Source organism: Schizosaccharomyces osmophilus, chromosome 1, assembly GCF_027921745.1.
Source record: "Schizosaccharomyces osmophilus chromosome 1, complete sequence".
Taxonomy (NCBI): domain Eukaryota; kingdom Fungi; phylum Ascomycota; class Schizosaccharomycetes; order Schizosaccharomycetales; family Schizosaccharomycetaceae; genus Schizosaccharomyces; species Schizosaccharomyces osmophilus.
The window spans coordinates 4642718-4664786 of NC_079238.1; the positions used below are offsets into that span (position 1 = coordinate 4642718).

Consider the following 22069-nt stretch of genomic DNA (forward strand, 5'->3'; position numbering starts at 1 on the left):
AATAGCTTTTTGAGAGATCAATTTGTAATCGCAGCTCCTCGCAGTCGGCCATTAATTTCGTGTATAGTATTGATGACTTCAAATTTGGTCTTATAGCAACCAAAAAACCATGCAATAAAGCCCTAAAATGTCAATAAGCATTCACTTTTACAACTCACCATTTCACTTCTTTTAACAAAAAAGGACGTTTCTTAATGGGACGCGTTAATGAACAGACTCTTCTGAATAACTTTCTAATCATCATCTTCAGCATTCCTAAATGCGATTAGTATATGATAACCGCGGGACATTGCACATACGAGTAAGAAGCAATGGTTGAAAAATAAAGACAGAAACTACGCGCTTCAAATAGACTTGCAGTCTCAAGGAAAGTCCATAAGCTAAATTATAGATATTAGAAAAAATGACAAAACAAGAATTATGTTGACTGTCGACAAAAGCGCTTGGGAATGAGGCAAATGCAGTTCTAGAAATTAGTTAAAGATCATTCAGTAATTTCAATTTACCTTAGTATTTTATTAATTAATGAATTTCCTGTGCCTTTGCATAGTTCGACAGTAGACGCATCGTAAAGAGTTCGGAAATTTGTAGAACACCAATATACCGTATGCAACGACCTTGCATGCAAGTAGAACCCGTAAAATGGGATTAAATTGCTTGCTTTAATATAAGGTTCTTTAAATGAACTCGGAGGCTTGAAATTTATGAGTGTCTTCCCATTACTCGTGCTGAAATTATATTTAGTAAAACCTAAGCATTAGCTTTAGAAACGCGGATGGAATTACCTTTTGAAGATAATTTCAGAAACCGATTAGCGGCTTTCTTGTGAACAGTAATAAACAAAAAATCATCAACAACACGTATAAGGATTGATCCTTTCTCTTTCGTAAATAACAAATAGTCTTCAATCAATTCTTGCATATAAAAATGACATAAATAAGAAGATATAACGGACCCCTGAGGAATTCCCTGTGTTTGACGGTAATATTTACGACCAATCTTAATGTAAGTAATATTTCAATTGCGAGTGACCGTACCTTTACAACACTTTGCTTTAAATGCTTCTCAAGGATAGAAAAAAGTTCGTCGAACGTTTTTGTCCAGTATTCGACGTTATCAACGAAAATGGTATCTTTCATTCTAGTTGCCAAGGAGGACGCTAGTCGTTCAAAGGGTTTAAGGTCAACTGAAAGGAGTTAGTCAGTTTTTAACAAAATTAACATCGTACAGTAACTATGTGCTTCGTTCACATGCTGCTTGATCAATTGACCTTGTGATTTTTGAATCATACAGTATTTACGTATGACATACTCCGGATCCTTCAAATGAAGTTTCGTTATGCGGCTCATCAAGTCTTGCTTAATATTATCGTAACAACCCTTTATGTCAACACGAACAAAATATTTTTTCCGACTACCGTTAGAATGCTAACTTAAAGTGTTGTTTGCTTACTTATACAAACAGTGTTTTTGAAGGTCTTCCTTGTAAAAAAGAATTTTCGAAAACACATTTCTGTATGAAAATGATTCATCAGCTCTAGACTCGTAATCTGACTATAACCATTAGTATGCAACCTTCACATGATTCTTACCATCGACAACCTAAGCACAGAAGCTAACGGCTGCAATAGCTGGTTTGTGCTAACCAAATGCCCGGGTCCGTGGTTGTCAAAAGTATTCTAAAGTTGTTAACATCAAATTATAGAAGTAGAAATCATGCGTACCTTCATTAAATGTTTACGACGCAAATTTGTAATTAATCGAAATGAATCTTTCTTTGGAATTAACCGAATAGTTGCCGGTGGTAAGACTGAATCTTTCAATATTTCATGCTGCACCTAAGTTAATAACTATTTTTCGGGTGGATTTTATTACCGTTTCGATAGGCATGTAGCTGCTGTCTTTTACCATTCTTAGGTAAGGGTTAGATAAAGAAGCCCACACGTCTTTCCTAAAATAACAAGTTGCATTTTTGCTTTCAACTGATTCGGTGCAGTAGAAAAACGACTGCAGTAAAGATATTACAAATGTGTTGAAAAACCAATACATAAACTCGGAAAAGATCTGCTTTCTCTTTTCAAAATCACTAAGGCAAAGCTTTTTCGAGTCATTCTCTCCCAAACGTATCCAAGGAATGCTCCTGATCTGAAAAGTTTAGCACATTGCATAATCGTTAGCACTTACTGGGATGTTGTGCATTATATAATGAAGCGTAATTGTTTCAAACCGCGTTAATTGTAGAAAAATAAGTAATTCTAATGTTAGTAGCGCCATTGACTATTTTGCTTACTTCGCATAACAATATTAAAAATATGTGTGGTACCCCAAACACACTTTGGAAAAACTTTAAGAATAACCGATCGCAAGAAGGCATGAACTTGGTTTACATTTAAGGAGTAAGCAAGTACTTTTGATTTTTCTGGATCCTCAAAATGTATATTCTATGTTTGTTAGTAGACAGAAGATTTCATGATGTACCCTACAGTACGCCTTGGGCAATAATGATTAAAAGTGCATAACAGTGATACCTGGTGAAGGTTTTTAGCAATGCTATGAATTAAAGGAGCGGCTTTCAATAAACGTTTTGGGATGTCAAGTTTTTTGGGCAGAACAGAAGAAGCTCTATTTTCAAAACCTTCGTCAGAAAATACGCTTGGAAGCCCAAACTGTTGAGGAAAAATCCACTGTAGCCAATAAACCGTTGTCTTTTTAGTCAACTGACCACTATTAAAAAATCGATCTGCATGGTTAGCAATTACAAGCAATAGCCTAGCGAACCTTTTTTAAAGTGTTTGTAAAAGTATTTATAAAATAGTCGAAAACGTTTTACAGAGATTTTGTTCCAGGGATTCCCGATACGAGTTTCCTTCTGATGGCCATTTTCATGCCTTAAGCTTTCAAACTTTCTTTTTTTTCCAACAAAACTGGATTTCAAGTTGAAAGAATAGATTGGAACCCCAGTTACTTGTAGATAATTATTGTTTGGCAAATATGAAAATATGCTTCCTTTGTACAATAAGTGGTACATTGCATCACATCCAATTCTAGAGGGTTAATTTTATTAAATGCAAGAAAGGCACTCACACTTCAAGTAAAAGCTTCCAATTCTCCGACGTCAAGGTATGTATTGAACCATTTGGAAATGTGGAGACTAAGCCCAATCTCTCACCATTTACATGAGTGGCTCGAAAGTTTTCATTATTCTATCATTTGATTAATAACTGCTCCAAGTTTGGCGCTATGGCCTTACAGTGGTTAAGCTCAATGAGAAACAGAACTGAAGCCAAGTTTATCATACCGTGGTAAACCCTTTCGTCAAAAGATTATTATTATACTTTGAATCATTTTTAAACATATGTTGTGTGACATGTAAAACCAACTAGAAATGTTAGTCAGTCCAGATAAATAGACCTCTGACAATGTGTTTACCTCTGACTGAGAATACTGAGGATTAAAACTGCCAAATTTAGGAAATGAAAAGTCATAGAATCCGGCCCATGTGGACTGAAGAAACTCTTCAAATTCTTCAATTTCGTGTGAGGAAAGTGATGCCAAATTGTTTAGTACAGAGTTCCATGGGGAATTCACAGTTATATATTCCACATATTGTTTCAAATTTAAGAATTGTGTATAATGCTGTTCTAGATAAACTGCAATATCGGCTTTTTTGATGGAAGAATCGTCAATTACCATATAATATGTAGAGTAGGGCTTTAGTAGCACCAACCATTGAGCCTATTTAAGACTTAATCATAAATACACCTGAACTGAGGTTGAGACAACTATGGAAGTTTTAATAAAATAAATTTCTACAACTCAAAATTCATAACCAATCGAAAAGCTATTTTAAAACTCCCGTTTCATTAAAAATATAATATGTATTATATGTACCGAAAGGAACAGGCGGAATGACTACAAAATTTTGAAAGAATGTTTAAAAGTATAGAAAAGGGGAAAAGGCGGCTGCGGGGATTGGTCATGTTAACAAAAACATGAGAAATCGAAAGAGAAATATAGGGGAGGAACGAGTTAAAGTAAAAACCTTTCGTCGGTTACAATTCGTAAATAGTATCCACTTTAAAGGAAAAAGATAAATTATGTTAGACGAGTGCAAGTGTCAAAAAAAAGTCGAGGATTGCCTCCACTCAGAACGTGATTTTGGAGATGGGATTGAACAGGCTCAAGGCAGACGTTGGAATTTACGAGATGCTCCATGACAGAAAGAGATTCGTTAACTGAATAAGGTTCCATAGGAATGACCTTCACAGATTTAACCGATTCGTAGACTGAGTTGTTGATGGGAACATAGGGATCAAAGTTAGCCTTGCCAAGAGCAACATCTAGCGACGGAGTTTTTATACGTGGCTGGCTAGAAGTTGCAGCAAATACTGTTCCACGGTGAAAGGACCGTGCTCCAGACAAATATTCGTAGAGAGATTTTATAAAATAGAAATCGCACGGCGAAAGATTACGGTTTTCTGGATTTTTGTACTTGGTAGGGACGGATAAAATAGACAAATTGTCAATGATAAAGAGAACATTGACCGATGAACCAGGTTTTTTGGTGGCAGCATCCAGTTCCTGCATGAACGGTTGATAAAACTTCACCGACAGCTCAGGATTGCTTGTTACCTTACGCAAAAAAGTATGCAAGTCCGTACCAGCAACAATGGACTTTCCAGGAACAAGTTCGTAATTTTTTGATGTGGACAGGGTTCTCAAAATTTTGGAATTAACATTCATGACGGATGTAAGAAATTCTTTTGTAAGCTCTGGCTGTACCCAAGACTTCGAAGATGGGTTGTACGCATAAGCACTGGAAGAATCGACCCAGCGTTCACAGTTATGCAGTCCCAGCACGACATAATTAGGATGAGAGAACGCAAAAATCTCAGCTTGAAGAAGAGAAATGCTCCTTCCAGAACCATCCGAGCCATCCAATACATATCGTCCCTTTTCTGAACCCACATCTTTAGAGCGTTGTAAAATGTTGTAAAGTTTAGTTGTAACTTCTCGGTGTAAAAGGACAGGGTTTGAAAAAAATGAGAAGCTTTTCTTTTGCTTTTCAATAGCACCGAGTGCATCTAACTTTTCTAAAAGAGGGTTGGGAATCTCGTACATTTTCCCTTCCGTCTTGGGAGACCAATGCATGGTCTTATGGTTCTCTTTTACATGCTGGTCATCATGACTAATAAGCTCATCTAAAACAATACTGCCATTGGAAGATCCTTGACCTTGGCGAGGAGACTTTTTATTCGTCTTATTGCTCTCGTCGTATTCTATTGATCGGGACTCTTTTTTCCCATTGCTGCGCAGGTTACCAGATTCTCTGTATTGTTCTTTGTCGTTTTCATTTTTATTCAAGGGTTGAAAAGTAGAAAACTCTTGGATTCCGTTGGAGTTCCTGTATTTTGTTTGTTCAAGCTTGTACGTACAATTGCAAACTCGGTGTCTCCAGGCAAATTTCGACTTTCCTAACAATCCCGTTCGAACATTCAGCACATTCGAAGTGCTTCTCACATTTGGAAGCATTTTATATGTCTTTTTCTGTACAATTTATCTTGAAATGGGCATTACGCGGTAAAGGACATTTGAACCTGACCCCAAGATATCCGGTTACCGATGTACAAGGCCATCGTTATATCAACTAGGGTAGGGTTAGGAGGATTAGAGAAGACAGAGTGGTTTTGTACTAGAAAAGTATTTGAATCCTTTCCTACAACTACTACAAAGGAGGTGAATCGAAAAGAAAATTGCTTTTATAAGCACGAAGTCATAATCTGTAAAAAACTAGAATTAATCCATTTGAACGTGTACACCGAATAATTTAACGGTGAAAATTTTTGAAGGTTTGGTCGATAATTTGGAATTTTTGGGATTTTTAACGGTCTATAAAAAACCTTGATAATAAAACAACTTGATTGAAAGGAAAATGTCTACGAGCGTTGAGAAAGCAATTCCCTTGGAGTTCGACTTGGGCAACATGAGTGCCTTTGATGTGACCCCCTTAGACCAAACGAAATTGAACTCTCAAAATAGTCGGGAAAAAGAAGATTATTTGGCATCTATGGCTCGTGATAATACTCAGTTGCTTGTCAACAAAATGTTGGCTTTACCTAAAGAACGAACTCAAGATGGCGTATTGCTTGCTTTGCCCGAAACTACCACTCCCACTCCGAGAGCTAAGCATTTGCCCAAGCCTAAACCAGAAACGAAATGGGCACGCTTTGCTCGCCTTAAGGGTATAGCACCCAAGAAGCGCGAAGGAAAATTGGTTTTCGACGAGGCTTCAGGAGAATGGGTTCCTAAATGGGGATATAAAGGCAAGAACAAAGAGTTGGATACTCAATGGATCGTTGAAGACGGAGAAAGGGAAAAGAAGATGACTTCAAAGCAAGTCAGACATAGTTCCAGAGACGCTAAACGCACTCGTCGGTAAAAAAATTATTTTTTTTGGATATGAGGGCCCCTAGGTTTTGCATCTTCAGAATTCCATTTGTAATTATTTCGTCGTTTAATTTTTAATATAGATTCGGTGGTTCGTAATTCATGAGATAGATTTTTTGTATACGTGTTAAAGTGTATGGTTAGCGTGGAAGCAGGAGGATATGGGATTTTAAGGAATCGAAATTGCTCATTTCGACAATAAAAATTGAGAAAAATACAAATAGAAACGACTGCATTCGTATACCCGTCCGTGTAGACGTATACTTTGCGAGCAGGATATGTGAGCATCATCTATTGTCTGCTTGACAAGAGATTTGTGGATGTACCTACGAACCATGATCGTTTCTCGGCACTTGAAATTCAATAATCTATCATTTTGTTTCCACGATGAAAGCTTTTGCTAATAATTATTTCTTACAAATGTACGACATTTTAGAGGAACATATAGTTTTTAAGCACCCCAATACTGGAAAGCATCAGTGGTGTAGCGGTAACATGAATGCTCCCCAAGCATTCGCTCCGGGTTCGACTCCCGGCTGATGCAATGTGGAAATATTTTTGCACATTGCATGTGCTCAATATCGTTGTATCTCAGTAGTAAATAAACAAATATGGAGGTTGAATAAAATATTTAAAGACTTTGGAAGAAACTGTTATTTAATTTATACTTTTTCTTTTATTTCATGGAAGTTTCTTATTGATATGAGCTTTCTTCGTTTTGCTTCATTTTGTTCGTTCCTGCAAGTTGAAAGTCGATTCTATTTCACAGTACGTTTAAAGTTGAATGCTTTTCATTGAACCTAAAAGATTGAAACGAGAATATAAAATCTCAAATCAGTTTCCTTCATCTACCTTGAAGAAGCATCCTCGAGTTTGGCATACTTCATACACATTTTTATACTCGCAGTTTGTCAACTGGAATGTCATTTCTATTTACTTTTTCTTAATTCATTTATCGTTCTTTTATTTAATTTATACTAATAGATTACATACAAAGTCAAGGCAACAAGGCTTCATGTCACGCTTCTTTATCACCCACTTTTTCCCTATACCTACCTATACGAAGGAATTCGTCGTTAATATCCAATCTTCTCGTTTTTCTACGTACATTGCGTCCATTTTATAGATACTAGAGTGCAATAACGTTTAATTTTGTTTCTTAAATTGTTAGAAAAAATCATTCCATCCGAAAAATTCACGCGACTAATGCATTGTAACTTATTTTCTTAACTCCCGGGGCATCGAAAATATATTCTATTTTGGTACTGCCGTATTTACCATGAGTATCCCGAAAATGTTTCAGAGTCGCGGAAAGCGAATTGCGTCGGATACTTTTCCAGTTACCAGTTTTTCTTGTAGCTTGGACGAAACATTCGCTGTTCGGCGGGAGTCATACCCTTTTGGACAGCAGGATAGCGAGAATCAATCGTTGGCAAGTATTAGTGTTAAGACAGAACCTATTTTACGCTCTAAAGACAAACAAAAGACGGTTCTCGCTGTTCTTTTGGAATACCGTGATTCTGAAGCGGCGTATGTTCATGACTTACATGTTGCAAGACGATACTATGCTGAACGGTTAAACGGACACGTAAAAAAAAGCGAATGGAAGAAGGTGTTTCATGTCTTTTTAGAATTATGCCAACAGGCGACATTGTTTGAAAGTGAAATTTCTAAAGCATTTGATGAAGAAATTGCAAACATGACTGAAGATATTCAAGTTTCTGTGCGACTAAAGCCGTCAGTTGCCAAGATATTTCTCAAGTGGCTTCCCAAGCTTTCTTCAGTATACAGTAGGTACTGCCTTGATCAAGATGAAATCGTTACAATCGTTGATAAATGGTCTAATAGCCCGTCTATGTCGGATTACTTGCAAGAATGTGATAGCATGGCGAAAATTGAAAGCAAATCTTGGAATTTAGACAGCTTCCTAGTAAAACCCATGCAACGCTTCTTAAAATATCCTCTTCTGCTAAACCAGCTATACAAATCAGCCTGTCTAGGAATGATTCAGGATTATGTATTACTTGGAGAAGCGTGTCATCAGTCAGAACTAGCCAGTCAAAGAGCTAATGAAATGAAGCGTCGGCGGGATATAGTAGTCGATGCTTTGAAGGCTGTAACGGATACCCAAGAAATTTTGGTGCTCTCTACAGACACAATATCCAAAAAAATTTCAAAGGTAAATTTTTTATATGTTATTGACCGTTGGCTAACAAACCTTTTTTAGCTTAAAACTTCGATTAACGTTTTCTACATTCCTGAACATGAATATATCGTTTCCCTAATACAAGATTTGTTTTCTTCCTACAGTCACTTGGTCGAGCTTCGGACGTCAATATGCGAATGGATCAAATACTCTAGAATGCATTACACCCATATGCACGCGTTTGTAGATTCCTACGTACGCTTTTGTAAAGAAACACCCTCCATACAGAAGTGGGTTCCGATTTCCTTAGAGTTGCAAAACATTGCCAAGGGTGCTATTCTGTGTCTTATCGAGCAATGTCAAAAAGATGTACTTAAACCCATGTCGAAAGCCATTCACTATTGTCGCAACCCTCTGTATATTGCGGATGTTTGGATACAACGTGCTTCAGCATTTTCTAAACGGCGGCATTCTGGTTTGACCATAGAAGCCGATTTGGAATCGTTTCCGCTGCTAAGCAATTGTTTACTGGAAGAACTACCAACTCTGCTTAGCTTAGCACGTTCTACAACCGATGAATGCATTGTGGCTTTTTCGAAATCGCAAGCAACCTTCTATGCTACTGTGACGAAAAGTCTGACACCTTTTGTATCTTTGTTTTCAACTGTTAATTTCAGCAATTTAAGGGCCATTGAAAATCTAATGGATCAGACTGTTAATAACTCGACAAAATTGGTATAAGCTTTATTAAAAAACTCTGTCATTCTTTCCTTCCCTCCTTTACCGTTTTCGACTTCCATTCTTTCTAATGTATTGCGGTCCTTTCTCTTATTATGTATAACACTTTTTATTTACAACTTTTACTTTTGTTTTCAGTCCTTTTCTCCTCTGTCCTTTTGTTGTGTAATGCTAGTCGTTGTTATTGATTAAAAACCGGGGGTCAAAAATCTATTCCTTTCTACCGTATGGAATCCTATACACATGATAGATGGCTTTTTAATTCTGATCTAAAGTCTTCATCTGCGAGACTGCATACTTCACCTAACTTATTATTACTCGTCTCTTTTCTTTTGTATTTATTCCAATAATTGGCTTTATGTTAGTCTAATAATCTGCCAACTCCTTTCTGTTCTATTATCTTGCAGCAATAAAATTACTTAAAAGAGAATCAAAGCCGATCTTTTGTAGCCTTTGAATGCCCGTCCATTCATTTTTTCAATTGTACCGTTCGTTCATCAGCCGAGTCTTCCAATCCTACGCAATAAAAAATAAATGAATAACTACTCTCTAAAATATTAAATATAGTATTTCTTAGTGTTTTCCTGTATCGCAAAGAAACGTCGATGGGTCTCCAAAATATGAAAGAAATCTTACAAAATTAAAAAATCGGTTTAATTCGTCTATATTGTCGTTTCTTATTATAAATATCATCTATTTACTTTTACTTTCCAATCACCAATTTTTTAATTCCTACCCTTGTTGTTAGTCTACACAAAACCGGGAATCGGTGTTCTTAACTTACCAACCACACCTACCTCCACTCACCCAATAAACTAACAGGGAATTATTTCAAAGTGTAGTTTTTTCTTAATAAAAGGAAAGAACGATTAGAATGTTTCATTTATTTAAGAAGAAAAGCGAAATGCTAAAATTCGCTCGGTCTGGCGTTAGAGTACGTTTTTTTGGGCCGTTTTCGGGTCCGCAGGTCTAGAAGGGTAGAATGGGGATCCGATGTGGTTATAGTTGGATGAATAACTAACAAATACAGAGCTTCACTCAGCAAGCTGAACAGACCAGCAGCAGACGCACTAATATAGCCGTTGCCAGTAGTACCTTGCTTTCCGTTGGTATGGTCGCCTTGTACTACAATGTATACGGACCCAAGCTTTCAGCTGCTTCTCCAAAGGAAGAAGGATTACATTTTATAAAGCATGAATGGCCTCAAGAAAAATTGCTTAAGGGATTTGACCATGCCAGTCTGCGCCGTGGTTTCCAGGTTTACCGTGAGGTTTGTTCTGCTTGCCATGCACTTGATTACATCGCCTGGCGTCATTTGGTGGGTGTCACCCATACCGCTGACGAAGTGAAGGAAATGGCCAGCGAGTATGAATATGAAGACGGTCCGGACGATGAGGGTAAGATGTTCAAGCGTCCCGGTAAGCTTTCCGACTTCCTGCCTGCTCCTTATCCCAACGTTGAGTCTGCTCGTGGCGCCAACAACGGTGCTGCTCCTCCCGACCTTTCCTTAGTTGTCCGTGGTCGTCACGGTGGTCCTGATTACGTTTATTCCCTTTTGACCGGTTACGTGGATCCTCCTGCTGGTGTCGAGATTCCTGATGGCATGAACTTCAACCCCTTTTTCCCTGGTACTCAAATTGCTATGGCTCGCCCCTTGTTTGACGAAGCCGTTGAATTTGAAGATGGAACTACCGCTACCACTTCCCAAGCTTCCAAGGATGTCGTCAACTTCCTTCATTGGGCCAACGAGCCTGACTTGGATACACGCAAGAAGATGGGATTCCAAGTCATGACTGTTTTGACCATCATGACTGCCATTAGCATGTGGTACAAGAGATTCAAGTGGTCACCCATCAAGAACAGAAAGATCGTATACCAACGCCCCGTCAGCAAGTAAGTCAAATCTTAGTTTTACAGTCCTTGAGCCTTAAGGGCCATTCAAGTCTTAAAACTCGTTTTTTCTTTCTCCAGCTTTCTTTGTCTTTTTTTTTAAAATTTTACTTTTTGAAAATGAAAATGAAAGAAATTACAGAGAATAAATCTGTTTTACTTTTTTTTTGAATTTTCCGACCTTGCTACATGTTCGTTTCTGGACATCTTCGTTATTTGACTAATATTCCCCTCCCCCCTTTTCTTTCAGTTTCTTCGTCTCTTTCTTTTGATTTGAAAGAGAGAGAGAGAGAGAGAGAGAGAGAGTCTATAAGCTCCTTTGTCTTACGGAAGCACTAAAGCATATAAATTGGTTTTCCTAAGTGTGAACAGCGTGTGCTATCTCCTTTCTTTTTACAATTTATGTCACGACGAACTTAAAATACCAATCCTTGTTATCACTTATTGAATTTTATTTTATACTTTGACTGTGTAAGATTTATTCTGTGGGTTTTAATTGCTCGTTGTCGAGGCCCTAATAAAACTCATAAAACTCGATTATTCCGAACGCATAGAGTAGTCAGCTCATACATAATTGAAATCCTTTTTTATTTGAAAAATACAATTTGCTGAATGGGAACCTTGCTCATCGCGGATTCTTCTGTACTTATCACAAACTTTTTACTTGAGCTTCGTAGTAATCTTTAAATAATGGCTAGAATTAGCACAATGGATTACCGTGTATATGCATTCTTTCTTTCTTAAGTCATGACTTACGCAAACTTGTATTAAAGAAAATTTCCTATCACCAACGTCTCAAAAAATAATCGTATTTGTAAACGGTTACGAAAGTAGCAAAATAGTAAAATCATTAACTTAATCTTTCGAAGCTTCTTATATAGTCAAGAGCAATTGATAGCTTATTCAGTTGAGCTCTGACCACTAACGATTGAACGAATTGGCAAAGTATTAGGAAATAACCTGCTAACGATTACGAAAATGAAACTTGTGATTGGAACAGCTACTGACGCCCCGGTTCCTGTGTACGACTTTCAAAAGAAAGCAATCACAGAACGATTGGCTGGAGTTTCTAGTCCAACATGGATTGAATGGGAAAACAAGAGCAAGCACCTTTACGTTGCTAATGAAGTCGAGAATGGTTTCGTTAGCGTATTTAAGTGGGATTCCAACAAATTTGAGAAAGTCGACGAGTTTTCTGTTCAAGGTCATAGCCCTACCAGCCTATGTGTTTTGGAAAATGGTGCAGTAATCACGGCTAATTATGGAAGTTCCTCCATTAGCAAAAAGCATAAGAAGAATAAAGAAGTACCTGCTCCAGTTCATGAGAAGCCTCATGTCTGGTATCATGAGGGAAAGTCTTTACATCCCGAGCGCCAAAGAAAATCTCATCCTCATCAAGTTTTGAAGCACGGACACTTGGTTTTCTCTGTTGATTTAGGTCTTGATCGAGTGGCTATATTTGACTCTGAAACTACTTCGACAGATCCGATAGCAGTACTAAAGGTTCCGTCGGGATATGGTCCCAGGCACGCAGTTGTGCACAAAACACTTCCTGTTTTATACGTTATTTGTGAGCTTTCAAATCGCATATGCGTGTTTGATACCAGAAATTTTGAATGCATTCAAGATGTGTCCATCCTTCCCGCAAATGTGACTTTAGAGCACGACCCCCAATTCCCGCAGCCACCCAGTGCTGCTGAGATTGCAATAGTTTATGATGGACCTTTCCTTGTGGCTTCTACACGCTACCTTGGAAATTACGATACTGATACATTGTGGACATCGTCTCTGGATCCTCATACCGGTCGAATAATTGAAGGCACCGATTCGCATACAGATTTGCAAGGACGATGCCCAAGACATTTTGTGTTCAACGAAGGTGCTTCTTTACTGGCAGTTGCAATGCAGGATGAAGATTTAGTTCAGGTCTACAAAAGAGAGCCAAAAACCATGAAGTTAGATCTTTTATTTACTATCCCCACGCCCAAGCCTACTTGCGCTGTGTTTATTGAAGACGAGGCCCTTGAAGCAAAGTAATTGCTTGAATGATTAGATTCATTTAATACGCTATCTATCTATTACGAACAAGTCGTACAAACTACAAACAGTACAGGCTCTATGAATATATATTTCAGAACTTACCCTCATTTGCTAAGATAATTTTATCAGCTGAAATGTTTTTAGATCAAATAATGCCCATGAATTGTCACTAAATAATATTTATTAACTATTTTCACTACAATAAAAGACACGAAGATCGAAAAAAGAAAGTGTCACAACATAAGGTGTAATTAAGTATATCAGTCGCTGGATATGGAAATTATGCGTCATGTATCAAGGTCATTGACAATTAAATTTTTTTGCAGTTTAGATAAAGTTCAAATCAATATAGTAAGAAGATCAGAAATTATAAAAAGCAATGAACTTAAGCTCGAGACTCGATATGCTTTTTCAACATAGAATCTGCATTTTCTTTAAGTAGGGAAGAAAGTCTCTCAATTTGTTCATTAGTATGCCCAGTGGATATGCAAATTCGCAAAGAGGGTTGAAGCTTGAGACGCTCCATTTTCTCAACGCGCTTAGCACGAGAAATCAAGAAGCCTTGATCCTTACAATATTCCACTATATCTTGCAAAATCGCAACTTGCTTGTTATAAGGAATAGACTTCTTTGTCAAATGGAGGTAAATTACAGGAGATTCAAGGTCACTAGTGGTATCAAAGAACTCGTTTCTTGTAAGCGCGGCATGGAAGAGAGCACACTTGCTACGTAAATCATTCAACATGGATCCACCATCACGATTGAGAATTGCAATGGCTTCATAAGAAGCAGTCGCCAACGCAGCAGGGAGAGCTGCACTAAAAATGAAAGCCATACCAGAAAGACGTTGATGCTCGACCATAAGGGTGGATCCGGCACAAAATCCACCACCGCCAGCCAAACTGGTGTTCAAAGAACCAATAATCATCTCCACATCGTTAGGAGAAACCGAAAAATGTTCAGTCAATCCTTTACCGGTACGACCACATGTACCAAAAGACCAAGATTCATCGAGAATTAAGCGGTACTTGTACTTCTTTTTCAAAGCAACTACTTTTGAAAGATCAACCATATCTCCCAAATTTTCAGAAATACCTTCTGTGATGATAAATCGGCGCGTCAAAGGACGATTGTGACGTTGAAAGTCGTTCTCGAGTTCTTGAAGTATGCGTTCCAAATCTTTCATATCATTGTGTTTGAAGTAACGAATAGTTGATCGAGAAATCTGTATTCCCTTCTGAATGGCAAAATTGCAAGCCTCGTCTACGATCAATATGTCACCACGCTTGGAGAAAGCAGGAATAACCGAGGAAATAGTTTGAAACGACTGAGCGTACACAATAGTTGCTTCGACGCCAATGAAAGAGGCAATATCTTTTTCTAGACGCATGTGTTTATCCTGAGAACCATAGAAATTCGGTGGTCCGCAAGCTCCTAAACCACATTCACGTATAGTCCTCACCGTAGCATCGTTGATGTATTTATTCTCAGCCAAACCAAGAAAATTGAAAGAGCTAAAGTTGATGATGGAACGACCATCGGTCAACTTTGTAGATATATGAGTGGATTCAAGGACGGTAAGAGAATTCAGCTCTAATTTTTCCATCTCATCTAAAGGAGATACAAGAGGTTCAGGTTTCCAATCAGCTACCAGTTCATTTACCTCTTTCCCGGTGAGTTCTACATAGTTATTATCAGGTGAAGTCTTCGGTTTTCTCAAGACATAGTAAGCGGCAAAGACAAGCAAAAGGAACTCAATGAAAGTTCTTAAAGGATCATTCTGATATGAGGATTTAACGTAAATCTTTAAAACGTTTGATCCCGGTAAAATATCAAGTAATTTTCCCAAAAACGTTACGGTTTGATTGTAATAAGCATACACATCATCCACGAAGGGATAAGTTGAATAACTCATTCCAGGAGACCTTTTCTATATAAAAAATTTCTAAATTCACAAGAATCGCAACTATGCACCTTCAGATTCACTACTCTTGGTTGCTTGTGCTGTCCTTGGGTGTTTGTGAGAAGGCTAGGTGACTACCCGTCGTAAATAGACGTTGTTATGATTCCTTTCAGGCAAGTTTTTGGAAATTTTACAGTACTTCTACTAATGAAATGTTATTAAAAGAGATTTTGAAATAAATTTTATCTAGGCTTCTCTCAGTGATTTGTACTATTGACTTACTCAAGAACCACCAATTTTAAGGTGTAAAATTATCATAAAAAATAAAATAAAAAGTAACTTTACAAATCTAAATATTCAATGCACGAAGGGATGTTCATATCACAGGTAGAAATATGAATCATTCATTGTGAAAACCGGGAAAGTATACAGAAGGGGAAAGACTATGCTTTTGAGTTAAAACTCGTCGGCAAAAGGTATAAATTTCAATAATGAAGGATCACGCGGATCAAAAGTACACAGCGAAGACCGAAGTAAAAAGTTTAGGATTTTTTCATTTGTAACTTTTGTAAAGGAAGGACTAGAAGAAGTAGCTTGGTTCATTAGTTCCTAAAATTATAATGGTTAACAGACTGCGGCGGACAAGAAAGAAGGAGGGTATACGGAATCACTTACTTCTAGAACATGTTTCAACTCTTCCAATTCCTCGAGCTGATTAACATTGGCAAATTTATCAATAGTTGCTCTCTGTTTCCGTTCATTAGCACTTAAATTTCCCTTAGACCAGGGCCCTTCTAAAAGTTCCCTGTAATGGTTGTCCAGGAATTCATTAAGGAAGGTGAAAAGTTCCATAGAGGACTTGGAAACATCATCTTTTTCTTGAAGTATTTTTTTGTTTATAAAGCTTTTCTTCCCTTTTCTACTAATCGTGTCTTGCTGCTTCAGCCGTTCGGATAAGCTTGTGTTTAACGTTTCCATGTCCCTTCGATACTGCCTTATTTGTTGATATTCTTCATTCAGTAGATCCTTTACCTTCTTGGATGATTCCAATTTATGTTCTAGGTCATTCACACTGTCCTCTAGAGTTCTCCTTTTCAAGATGGATGCTAAGGCTGGATGTTTCTTCAAGTGAAGATATTCCTGTACGCAATCTCTGTATATTTTTTGAACATCCTTGGATGATTCACTTTCCCTTTGATGATATTCTCCAATCCGTTTTAGACATTTGTAAATCACTCTTTGCAATTCAACTTCTGCATTGCTGTCTGGCTGCAATAAGTCAAAGCTGGCCTCCTTATGAGAATTTAGCCGTGTCAAGGATGGCTCTTTTGGAGAATTATGATCTTTGTTTGAGTCCATAATGCTACTCGAATCCAACTTTAGCCGACCTGAAACGTATATGTGAAGTCGATTGAAAGAATTGATATAGCGTTTTCTCTTCCAGATAGACTTATAGTATTAATGTGTGGAGTAGAACCACTGCGTCGGTGAAATCTGTCATCATGAAATCTTCATGAATTGACTGTGTGATACAATGGCAGCAGAAAACAGGAAAAATGAAAAAAAAAGGTGATAATAAAGGATGCAAAAAGAAAGGATATGAAAGCATACAGCACCCCGGATTCCCATGTTGTCTCCAACCATAGTACTAACGAGACCCTCAGACGCTTAACTGCAGTGATCGGACGGGAACTGGTGTTTTCGCCTAGGTGTGGCCGTAGACGTTTGTTGTGTTTTGTAAAAATAAATGGGTTCATTATTGATCCAGTCGTTTTGGCTTGATGAACTACAAGATCCAATTCGGCTCTGTTCCATCTGGTAATTTATCACGGTTGAATGGAGAATGCTTTCGTATTGTAAGAATAAGATTTGAAAACACGCAGTTTTCTCTTTTCTATTGATTCACATTGTGGTCGCAGAAGCATGAGATTGAGTGTTTGAGTTTATGGGCTGAAAAAGTTGTAGTTCTATAAATCGGTTCTACTTAAACGTTTTTCATGGTCCGTCGACTTGACTCTCTAAATAAACGATAATTTCATTAATTAAGCTACATCTGTCGAATCTTTCGATATGAAGACTTGTGCTTTCTACGCTGTGAATCATTTGTACCTCTGGCGGTAATCACTTTCGTTCTTACAATTAATGAAAGACACGACACATTGTTGAGTAAAAAACTAGTTAATTACGATGTTATTTTCGTCAGAATAATTAAATAATCATTAAAAAGGATGTCTATAAATGAAGAAAATGAACGATGCATAAACAACGGTGCTGTGAAACAAATAAAAAAAGAGTGAATTAGTAAAGCAATCAAAGTCTGCCGGATTCATCAAATGCTTGCTTTTGTGAGAGCAAATACAGGAACTTGGTAGACTGCAATTGACATCGATGTTTCCAAAGAAGGAGCGATATATAAAGAATGAAAGCGGATTCGGTAAAAGTCAAACTTCAGCCCGCTCAGCAAGAGGTTGAAGTTCGATTTCTTCGTTCCGAGGTGTTTCTTCTCCTCGATTTGTTCCTTATAAATAGGTTAGTAGGATGTTAAAGAAAACATAACACAATGTACAATACCTGAATCCCACAACAAAAAGTCTACCATAACGCTTAGACTCATTCCTATGCTCTTTTTCACGGTTTTTACGAAACTAACGCAGCTAGAGTTTACGCTTTCTCGAGCCTTTCCGTTTACTAGAATAGTTAGAATAGTTCACAGGTTGTATGGCATACTCGAAAGAAAAAGAAACAAGACAGAATCAACAAAACAAACAGCATAGGAAAATTGATTGTTTATCTTTTCAAATCCTGTTAACTTCTTTGCAGCATAATACACGACAAAACCAGGGACATTGAGAAAACACACATATAATGCTGCGATACACATAGCTGACAATACGTTTTTGGTTGCTCTTCCAGCTTGCGTGAACCATTCTTTAGGCATTTGAGTTATTACTAATAGTTAGTGAGTCATTAAAAATCCTGAAATTAGTTTCTTACCAATTGTCAATGACAGAAATAGAGCGCACCAAACGCCAAAAAGTACCCAAACGGCAAGCTGATTAAACGGAATTTCATAAACAAGAAGAATGACCCTCGCAACAATCAAGCATACATTATATACAATAAAAATAGCAAAAACAATTGCTAATTCACGAGGCGTCAGATATCTTTTCTTTTTAGAACTTTCTTCTGTTTCAGGAGCCATTTCGAGATCAATAAATTTGGTTGAAGCTAATGGATGTATTAGTAACTGTTCTTTCGTTGTTTGTGAAAAGGATAGAGGTATTCGCCCTGTTTGTTGACACTTATCGACAAGGTTATTCATCTCAAACCCAACAAATAAATAAACAAGCATGATTCTTCCATCAAAAACCGCTCAAAAAGCACGCAAAAAATCAACCTTTCCTTTCTATTTCAACTAATCTTACCTGAATACGGAGGAGGCGTACCATCTGAAGGAGACGACTGACTATCTGCCTTTTCATCATTGAGCGTTTTGGAAGAGTCATCAGAATCTGAAATAGGAGTATATTTGTTTTTCATATTTACAATGGCAATTAGAGCCCAAAATGATACTGACTTTTACACTCTAAATGAAATCAACTAGAATCACCAAGAAAAGTCCGTAGGAACTGGTTCCGCTCTTCACAGATCTGTCAGAAAAAGGAATTGGACCTTGCTTAAAAAGCAAACTAACCTTACAACACGAGTGTTCCCTTAAAACCAAAGATGCGAGTTTGAAAAAATCTTGGTAATGGCTTTTCGCATGTCTTAATTCATAAAAGCAGCGACATTATGTCACTGACTGGTCACAGTCCTCGTTACGATTATTCAACGTTGGTTTTTTATTGCGATTTGTCGTAATAGTATAATCCAAAAGAGTCGTCGTTTATTACAAAAAGTAAACAAAGGAACATTTGGCAAAAACAACCATGCTGTTTGCTTAAATTATAAAAACAGGATTAGAAATGCATATCTTTGTATTAGAAGGTTCCGTGATTTTGGCTTAATGAACTCCAGGGAAAAGGATTGAACACTCTAGATTTTCGTAGCCTTACTTTCAGCAAATTCATCGGAAGTTTGTAAAAGCATTGTTTCAACTATCACGAACAGCATTTATACTGACAAGTACATCTTTCTTTTTATTTAATTTATTTTGATTACACGATAGAAACAAACAAAAGCGATTTCGGACAGTTCATCAATTGTATATATAAATAGAATAGCGTACGCTTACTAACTATCGGTAATTTGGTTTAACGAAATGTAACATACAGATGCCAATGGGTGGATGTCAACTTCACCTCTACAAAACTCTAACCATTGCCATTGCGGGCTCATTTCTCGGCTTTTATAGGAACTTTTGTTAGCGTTTTACTTTTATTTGTAGCGCTAGTTGATCTGGGCGCTTTTTTTCGAAAATTGTAAGCGTTTTGGTCCTTTTACTACGTAATTTGATAATAGTCGCAGTATCTTCCTTACCATTGCAAAGGCGATTGAGTAACTCTTTAAGTCTCAGCTTTTATCAACAAAAATGAATGAAAAGGAAAGAGAAAGGCATCTAAAAACTGTCGAACCAGCCGAAGTTGCTTGTTTGAGCTCTTCTACAAGTTCTGACAGCTATTTACCGAAGTACAGCGAAATCCCCTATTCTCATGCTGACAATATGGAGAAAGGTTGTTTATGTTTACATTACGATCCAGTTCCACCATACTCAGGAAATAGACACCAAGAAGCGTCTACCAACATGGCAGGAGAAAATATATTCTCTATTTCTTTACGAAATGTTTTGACGGCATTATTCTGGTTGATTTTCTGGCCGGCAAAAATTGCGAGAATCTCCGAAGCAAAGCGGAGACAGGAGAATGAAGTTCTTCGGCTTGGTTGGTGCTTTATTGGTTCAATCGTATTGGACTTTTTCTTTTCTTACTTTTTCCTTGTCCCCTTTATAAAGGAACCGATGAAAGAATCTGTATGGACATGGTTTCAAGCTACTGTGGCAGCTGTTCTTGTCGTCATGACTTTCTATATGTTCTTATTTGTTTTTTCACGTAAGTGGAATGGTGGGATTTTAATTTGATATGTTTACTAATGGGGTACTTTTAGTGTTGGTGGATTCAATCGTTATATTGATTCCTCTAGTTTTTTCTGGGATTTCCTCGTTTTTCTCTGGGATTTTTTCTGGGATTTCCTCGTTTTTCTCTGGGATTTTTTCTGGAATTTTTTCTGTGATTACTAGTGCTCTAGGCTTCAGGATGTCATCGGATAGAAACGACTTGACGGATGATAATAGTATCCCATTAAACAGCTTGCCACCAGAGCCTGAAAACCAGTTCAACGATCGTAGTGATGATACTTTTAAACAACCGTCCTCTGAACATACTGAGCAATCTCCAGGGTTACGCCAGGAACCGGGTCAGTCTAGGGATGTTGAAAGCGGTGGGAATTGATTTATACGGAAAGTAAAGCATTGTTTTTTATAATGTCCGGTCTTTTCGATTTTTCTCCAGCATGCTTTTGCTTATGTTAATGTTTCATCTTTGCATTTTGTATTTTATATTTATTCGTCAAGCACTTTTTAATTACTGATCCTTATAGAATCTTTTATTTTCTAACTAATAAGGAATTTAATTAATTATTGAATCATGGATGACCATTGCTTCCTTGCAATCACTAGTAGCTATAAGTCAAAGGACCATGTCGATCACGATTAAAGCCATGTGCTTCAATTAAAAGAGCAACAGAAAAAAAAGAAGCAAAAGTGAAAAGCCTACAGCATCCCGGATTCCCATGTTGTCTCCAACCATAGTACTAACGAGACCCTCAGACGCTTAACTGCAGTGATCGGACGGGAACTGGTGTTTTCGCCTAGGTATGGCCGTAGACATTTGATTATTGAAGCTAAACTAATTTGTGCTAAATTTAGTAAAGTAATTTATAAAGAACATAATTCTTTGACTTACGCCAATCAATTTCAAGCAATTTGGATATCTTTATCTTCATTTTTTTTTTTTTTTTTTTCTTTTTTTTTTTTTTTTTAAAAAAAAATTGAAAAGTAGATACTCGAAGCCGTCTATGTGTTTTTAGCTATTCATTCCAACCCGATTTCGCATCTTCAAATTTATGAAACATTTAATTCAACTGAAGAAAGTCTTTTGCATGATGAATTAAGGAGGACTGGTATCAACTGTTTGCCAAATTGCATACGACTTTTGGAGCAAACGCAGTATTGTCTATATATGATCGTGTTTTCTTTCGGGCAAAGCATATTAACCAAAAAGATAAAGCAATCTCTACTCTTACAAACAAATAGGAAATGACTTAGATGAAAGAATTTTATTAACATTTCTTGCTAAGGTATTCTATTGTTTACGAATTTGTAAACAATCAATTTTTTTTTTTTTTAACGCGGAATCTTCTATTTTTAATGAATCTCAACCTTTCATAGGAAAAGCCAATAGACTTTTGGAAATTATTACATTAATTTGGAGATATGTGTTCCCTTTCCACTGGGAACAAACTGCATGTCTTTTTAACTCCAGCAGAGCCGGTCACCCAAAAAGTTGCTCGTCTAACTATTCGTGCATCCTCAATATTAAGATATGAATTGAAAAGAAAAAAATAAAAAAAGAAAAAATTAAAAGTTTGTTCATTTGCAGAGAAGGAGGATACCAATCAATGTACCTATAACTTAAGTCAAAAGAGAGACTCTACTTAAGTTCCCAAAAATCAAATTTCGAAACCTTTGATCTTCAATCTTTTTTAAATGGAGTTTTGTTTTCTTTTGATTAGTATTAATTGATCTATTTTTATTTTATTCCTTCAGCGTCTCTCTCAAACCACCCTGAAACCCAAGTGTAAACAAGTCCGATTTACTACGTTATGACTCGATAAACGAATTATGCAATG

General features: G+C 37.1%; 10 protein-coding genes and 3 non-coding genes across 13 annotated transcripts; 6 read left to right on the forward strand and 7 right to left on the reverse strand.

Moving 5' to 3' along the window:
- Positions 1–750: 750 nt before the first annotated feature.
- trt1 (telomerase reverse transcriptase 1 protein Trt1) lies at positions 751–3692 on the reverse strand (the record flags this gene model as incomplete). Its single annotated transcript, XM_056180902.1, has 14 exons — positions 751–999; positions 1038–1186; positions 1229–1413; positions 1453–1553; positions 1592–1678; positions 1724–1831; positions 1875–2144; positions 2184–2254; positions 2290–2440; positions 2483–2739; positions 2778–3043; positions 3084–3202; positions 3298–3378; positions 3429–3692. 14 exons carry the CDS (start codon positions 3690–3692, stop codon positions 751–753), a joined length of 2358 nt encoding a protein of 785 aa, XP_056034786.1.
- A 402-nt stretch (positions 3693–4094) lies between these two features.
- Positions 4095–5531, reverse strand: rsm23 (mitochondrial ribosomal protein subunit S29; the record flags this gene model as incomplete). Its single annotated transcript, XM_056180903.1, has 1 exon — positions 4095–5531. The coding sequence occupies one exon, from the start codon at positions 5529–5531 to the stop codon at positions 4095–4097; it is 1437 nt and encodes a 478-aa protein (XP_056035970.1).
- A 400-nt stretch (positions 5532–5931) lies between these two features.
- Positions 5932–6438, forward strand: rrs1 (ribosome biogenesis protein Rrs1; the record flags this gene model as incomplete). The annotated part of the gene is made up of 1 exon (XM_056180904.1): positions 5932–6438. The coding sequence occupies one exon, from the start codon at positions 5932–5934 to the stop codon at positions 6436–6438; it is 507 nt and encodes a 168-aa protein (XP_056035973.1).
- A 481-nt stretch (positions 6439–6919) lies between these two features.
- SOMG_20093 lies at positions 6920–6990 on the forward strand. The gene has a single exon. It is a non-coding gene; the product is annotated as a tRNA-Gly (tRNA).
- Positions 6991–7725: 735 nt separating this feature from the next.
- gef3 (RhoGEF for Cdc42/Rho3/Rho4 (Gef3)) lies at positions 7726–9333 on the forward strand (the record flags this gene model as incomplete). The annotated part of the gene is made up of 2 exons (XM_056180905.1): positions 7726–8625; positions 8674–9333. 2 exons carry the CDS (start codon positions 7726–7728, stop codon positions 9331–9333), a joined length of 1560 nt encoding a protein of 519 aa, XP_056035972.1.
- Positions 9334–10204: 871 nt separating this feature from the next.
- cyt1 (cytochrome c1 Cyt1) lies at positions 10205–11227 on the forward strand (the record flags this gene model as incomplete). Its single annotated transcript, XM_056180906.1, has 2 exons — positions 10205–10264; positions 10361–11227. The coding sequence occupies 2 exons, from the start codon at positions 10205–10207 to the stop codon at positions 11225–11227; spliced, it is 927 nt and encodes a 308-aa protein (XP_056035974.1).
- Positions 11228–12198: 971 nt separating this feature from the next.
- Positions 12199–13257, forward strand: SOMG_02115 (bacterial carboxy-cis analogue; the record flags this gene model as incomplete). The annotated part of the gene is made up of 1 exon (XM_056180907.1): positions 12199–13257. The coding sequence occupies one exon, from the start codon at positions 12199–12201 to the stop codon at positions 13255–13257; it is 1059 nt and encodes a 352-aa protein (XP_056034787.1).
- A 388-nt stretch (positions 13258–13645) lies between these two features.
- On the reverse strand, positions 13646–15175 carry lcb1 (serine palmitoyltransferase complex subunit; the record flags this gene model as incomplete). The annotated part of the gene is made up of 1 exon (XM_056180908.1): positions 13646–15175. The coding sequence occupies one exon, from the start codon at positions 15173–15175 to the stop codon at positions 13646–13648; it is 1530 nt and encodes a 509-aa protein (XP_056034789.1).
- A 444-nt stretch (positions 15176–15619) lies between these two features.
- Positions 15620–16522, reverse strand: sim4 (CENP-K-like protein Sim4; the record flags this gene model as incomplete). Its single annotated transcript, XM_056180909.1, has 2 exons — positions 15620–15772; positions 15839–16522. 2 exons carry the CDS (start codon positions 16520–16522, stop codon positions 15620–15622), a joined length of 837 nt encoding a protein of 278 aa, XP_056036554.1.
- Positions 16523–16767: 245 nt separating this feature from the next.
- SOMG_10045 lies at positions 16768–16882 on the reverse strand. Its single transcript, XR_008803578.1, has one exon. It is a non-coding gene; the product is annotated as a 5S ribosomal RNA (ribosomal RNA).
- Positions 16883–17604: 722 nt separating this feature from the next.
- wtf17 (wtf meiotic driver) lies at positions 17605–18703 on the reverse strand (the record flags this gene model as incomplete). The annotated part of the gene is made up of 5 exons (XM_056180910.1): positions 17605–17681; positions 17735–17851; positions 17891–18112; positions 18158–18391; positions 18589–18703. 5 exons carry the CDS (start codon positions 18701–18703, stop codon positions 17605–17607), a joined length of 765 nt encoding a protein of 254 aa, XP_056035968.1.
- Positions 18704–19694: 991 nt separating this feature from the next.
- Positions 19695–20610, forward strand: SOMG_02119 (uncharacterized protein; the record flags this gene model as incomplete). Its single annotated transcript, XM_056180911.1, has 2 exons — positions 19695–20211; positions 20267–20610. The coding sequence occupies 2 exons, from the start codon at positions 19695–19697 to the stop codon at positions 20608–20610; spliced, it is 861 nt and encodes a 286-aa protein (XP_056035967.1).
- Positions 20611–20927: 317 nt separating this feature from the next.
- On the reverse strand, positions 20928–21042 carry SOMG_10046. The gene has a single exon (XR_008803579.1). It is a non-coding gene; the product is annotated as a 5S ribosomal RNA (ribosomal RNA).
- Between the last annotated feature and the right edge of the window lie 1027 nt (positions 21043–22069).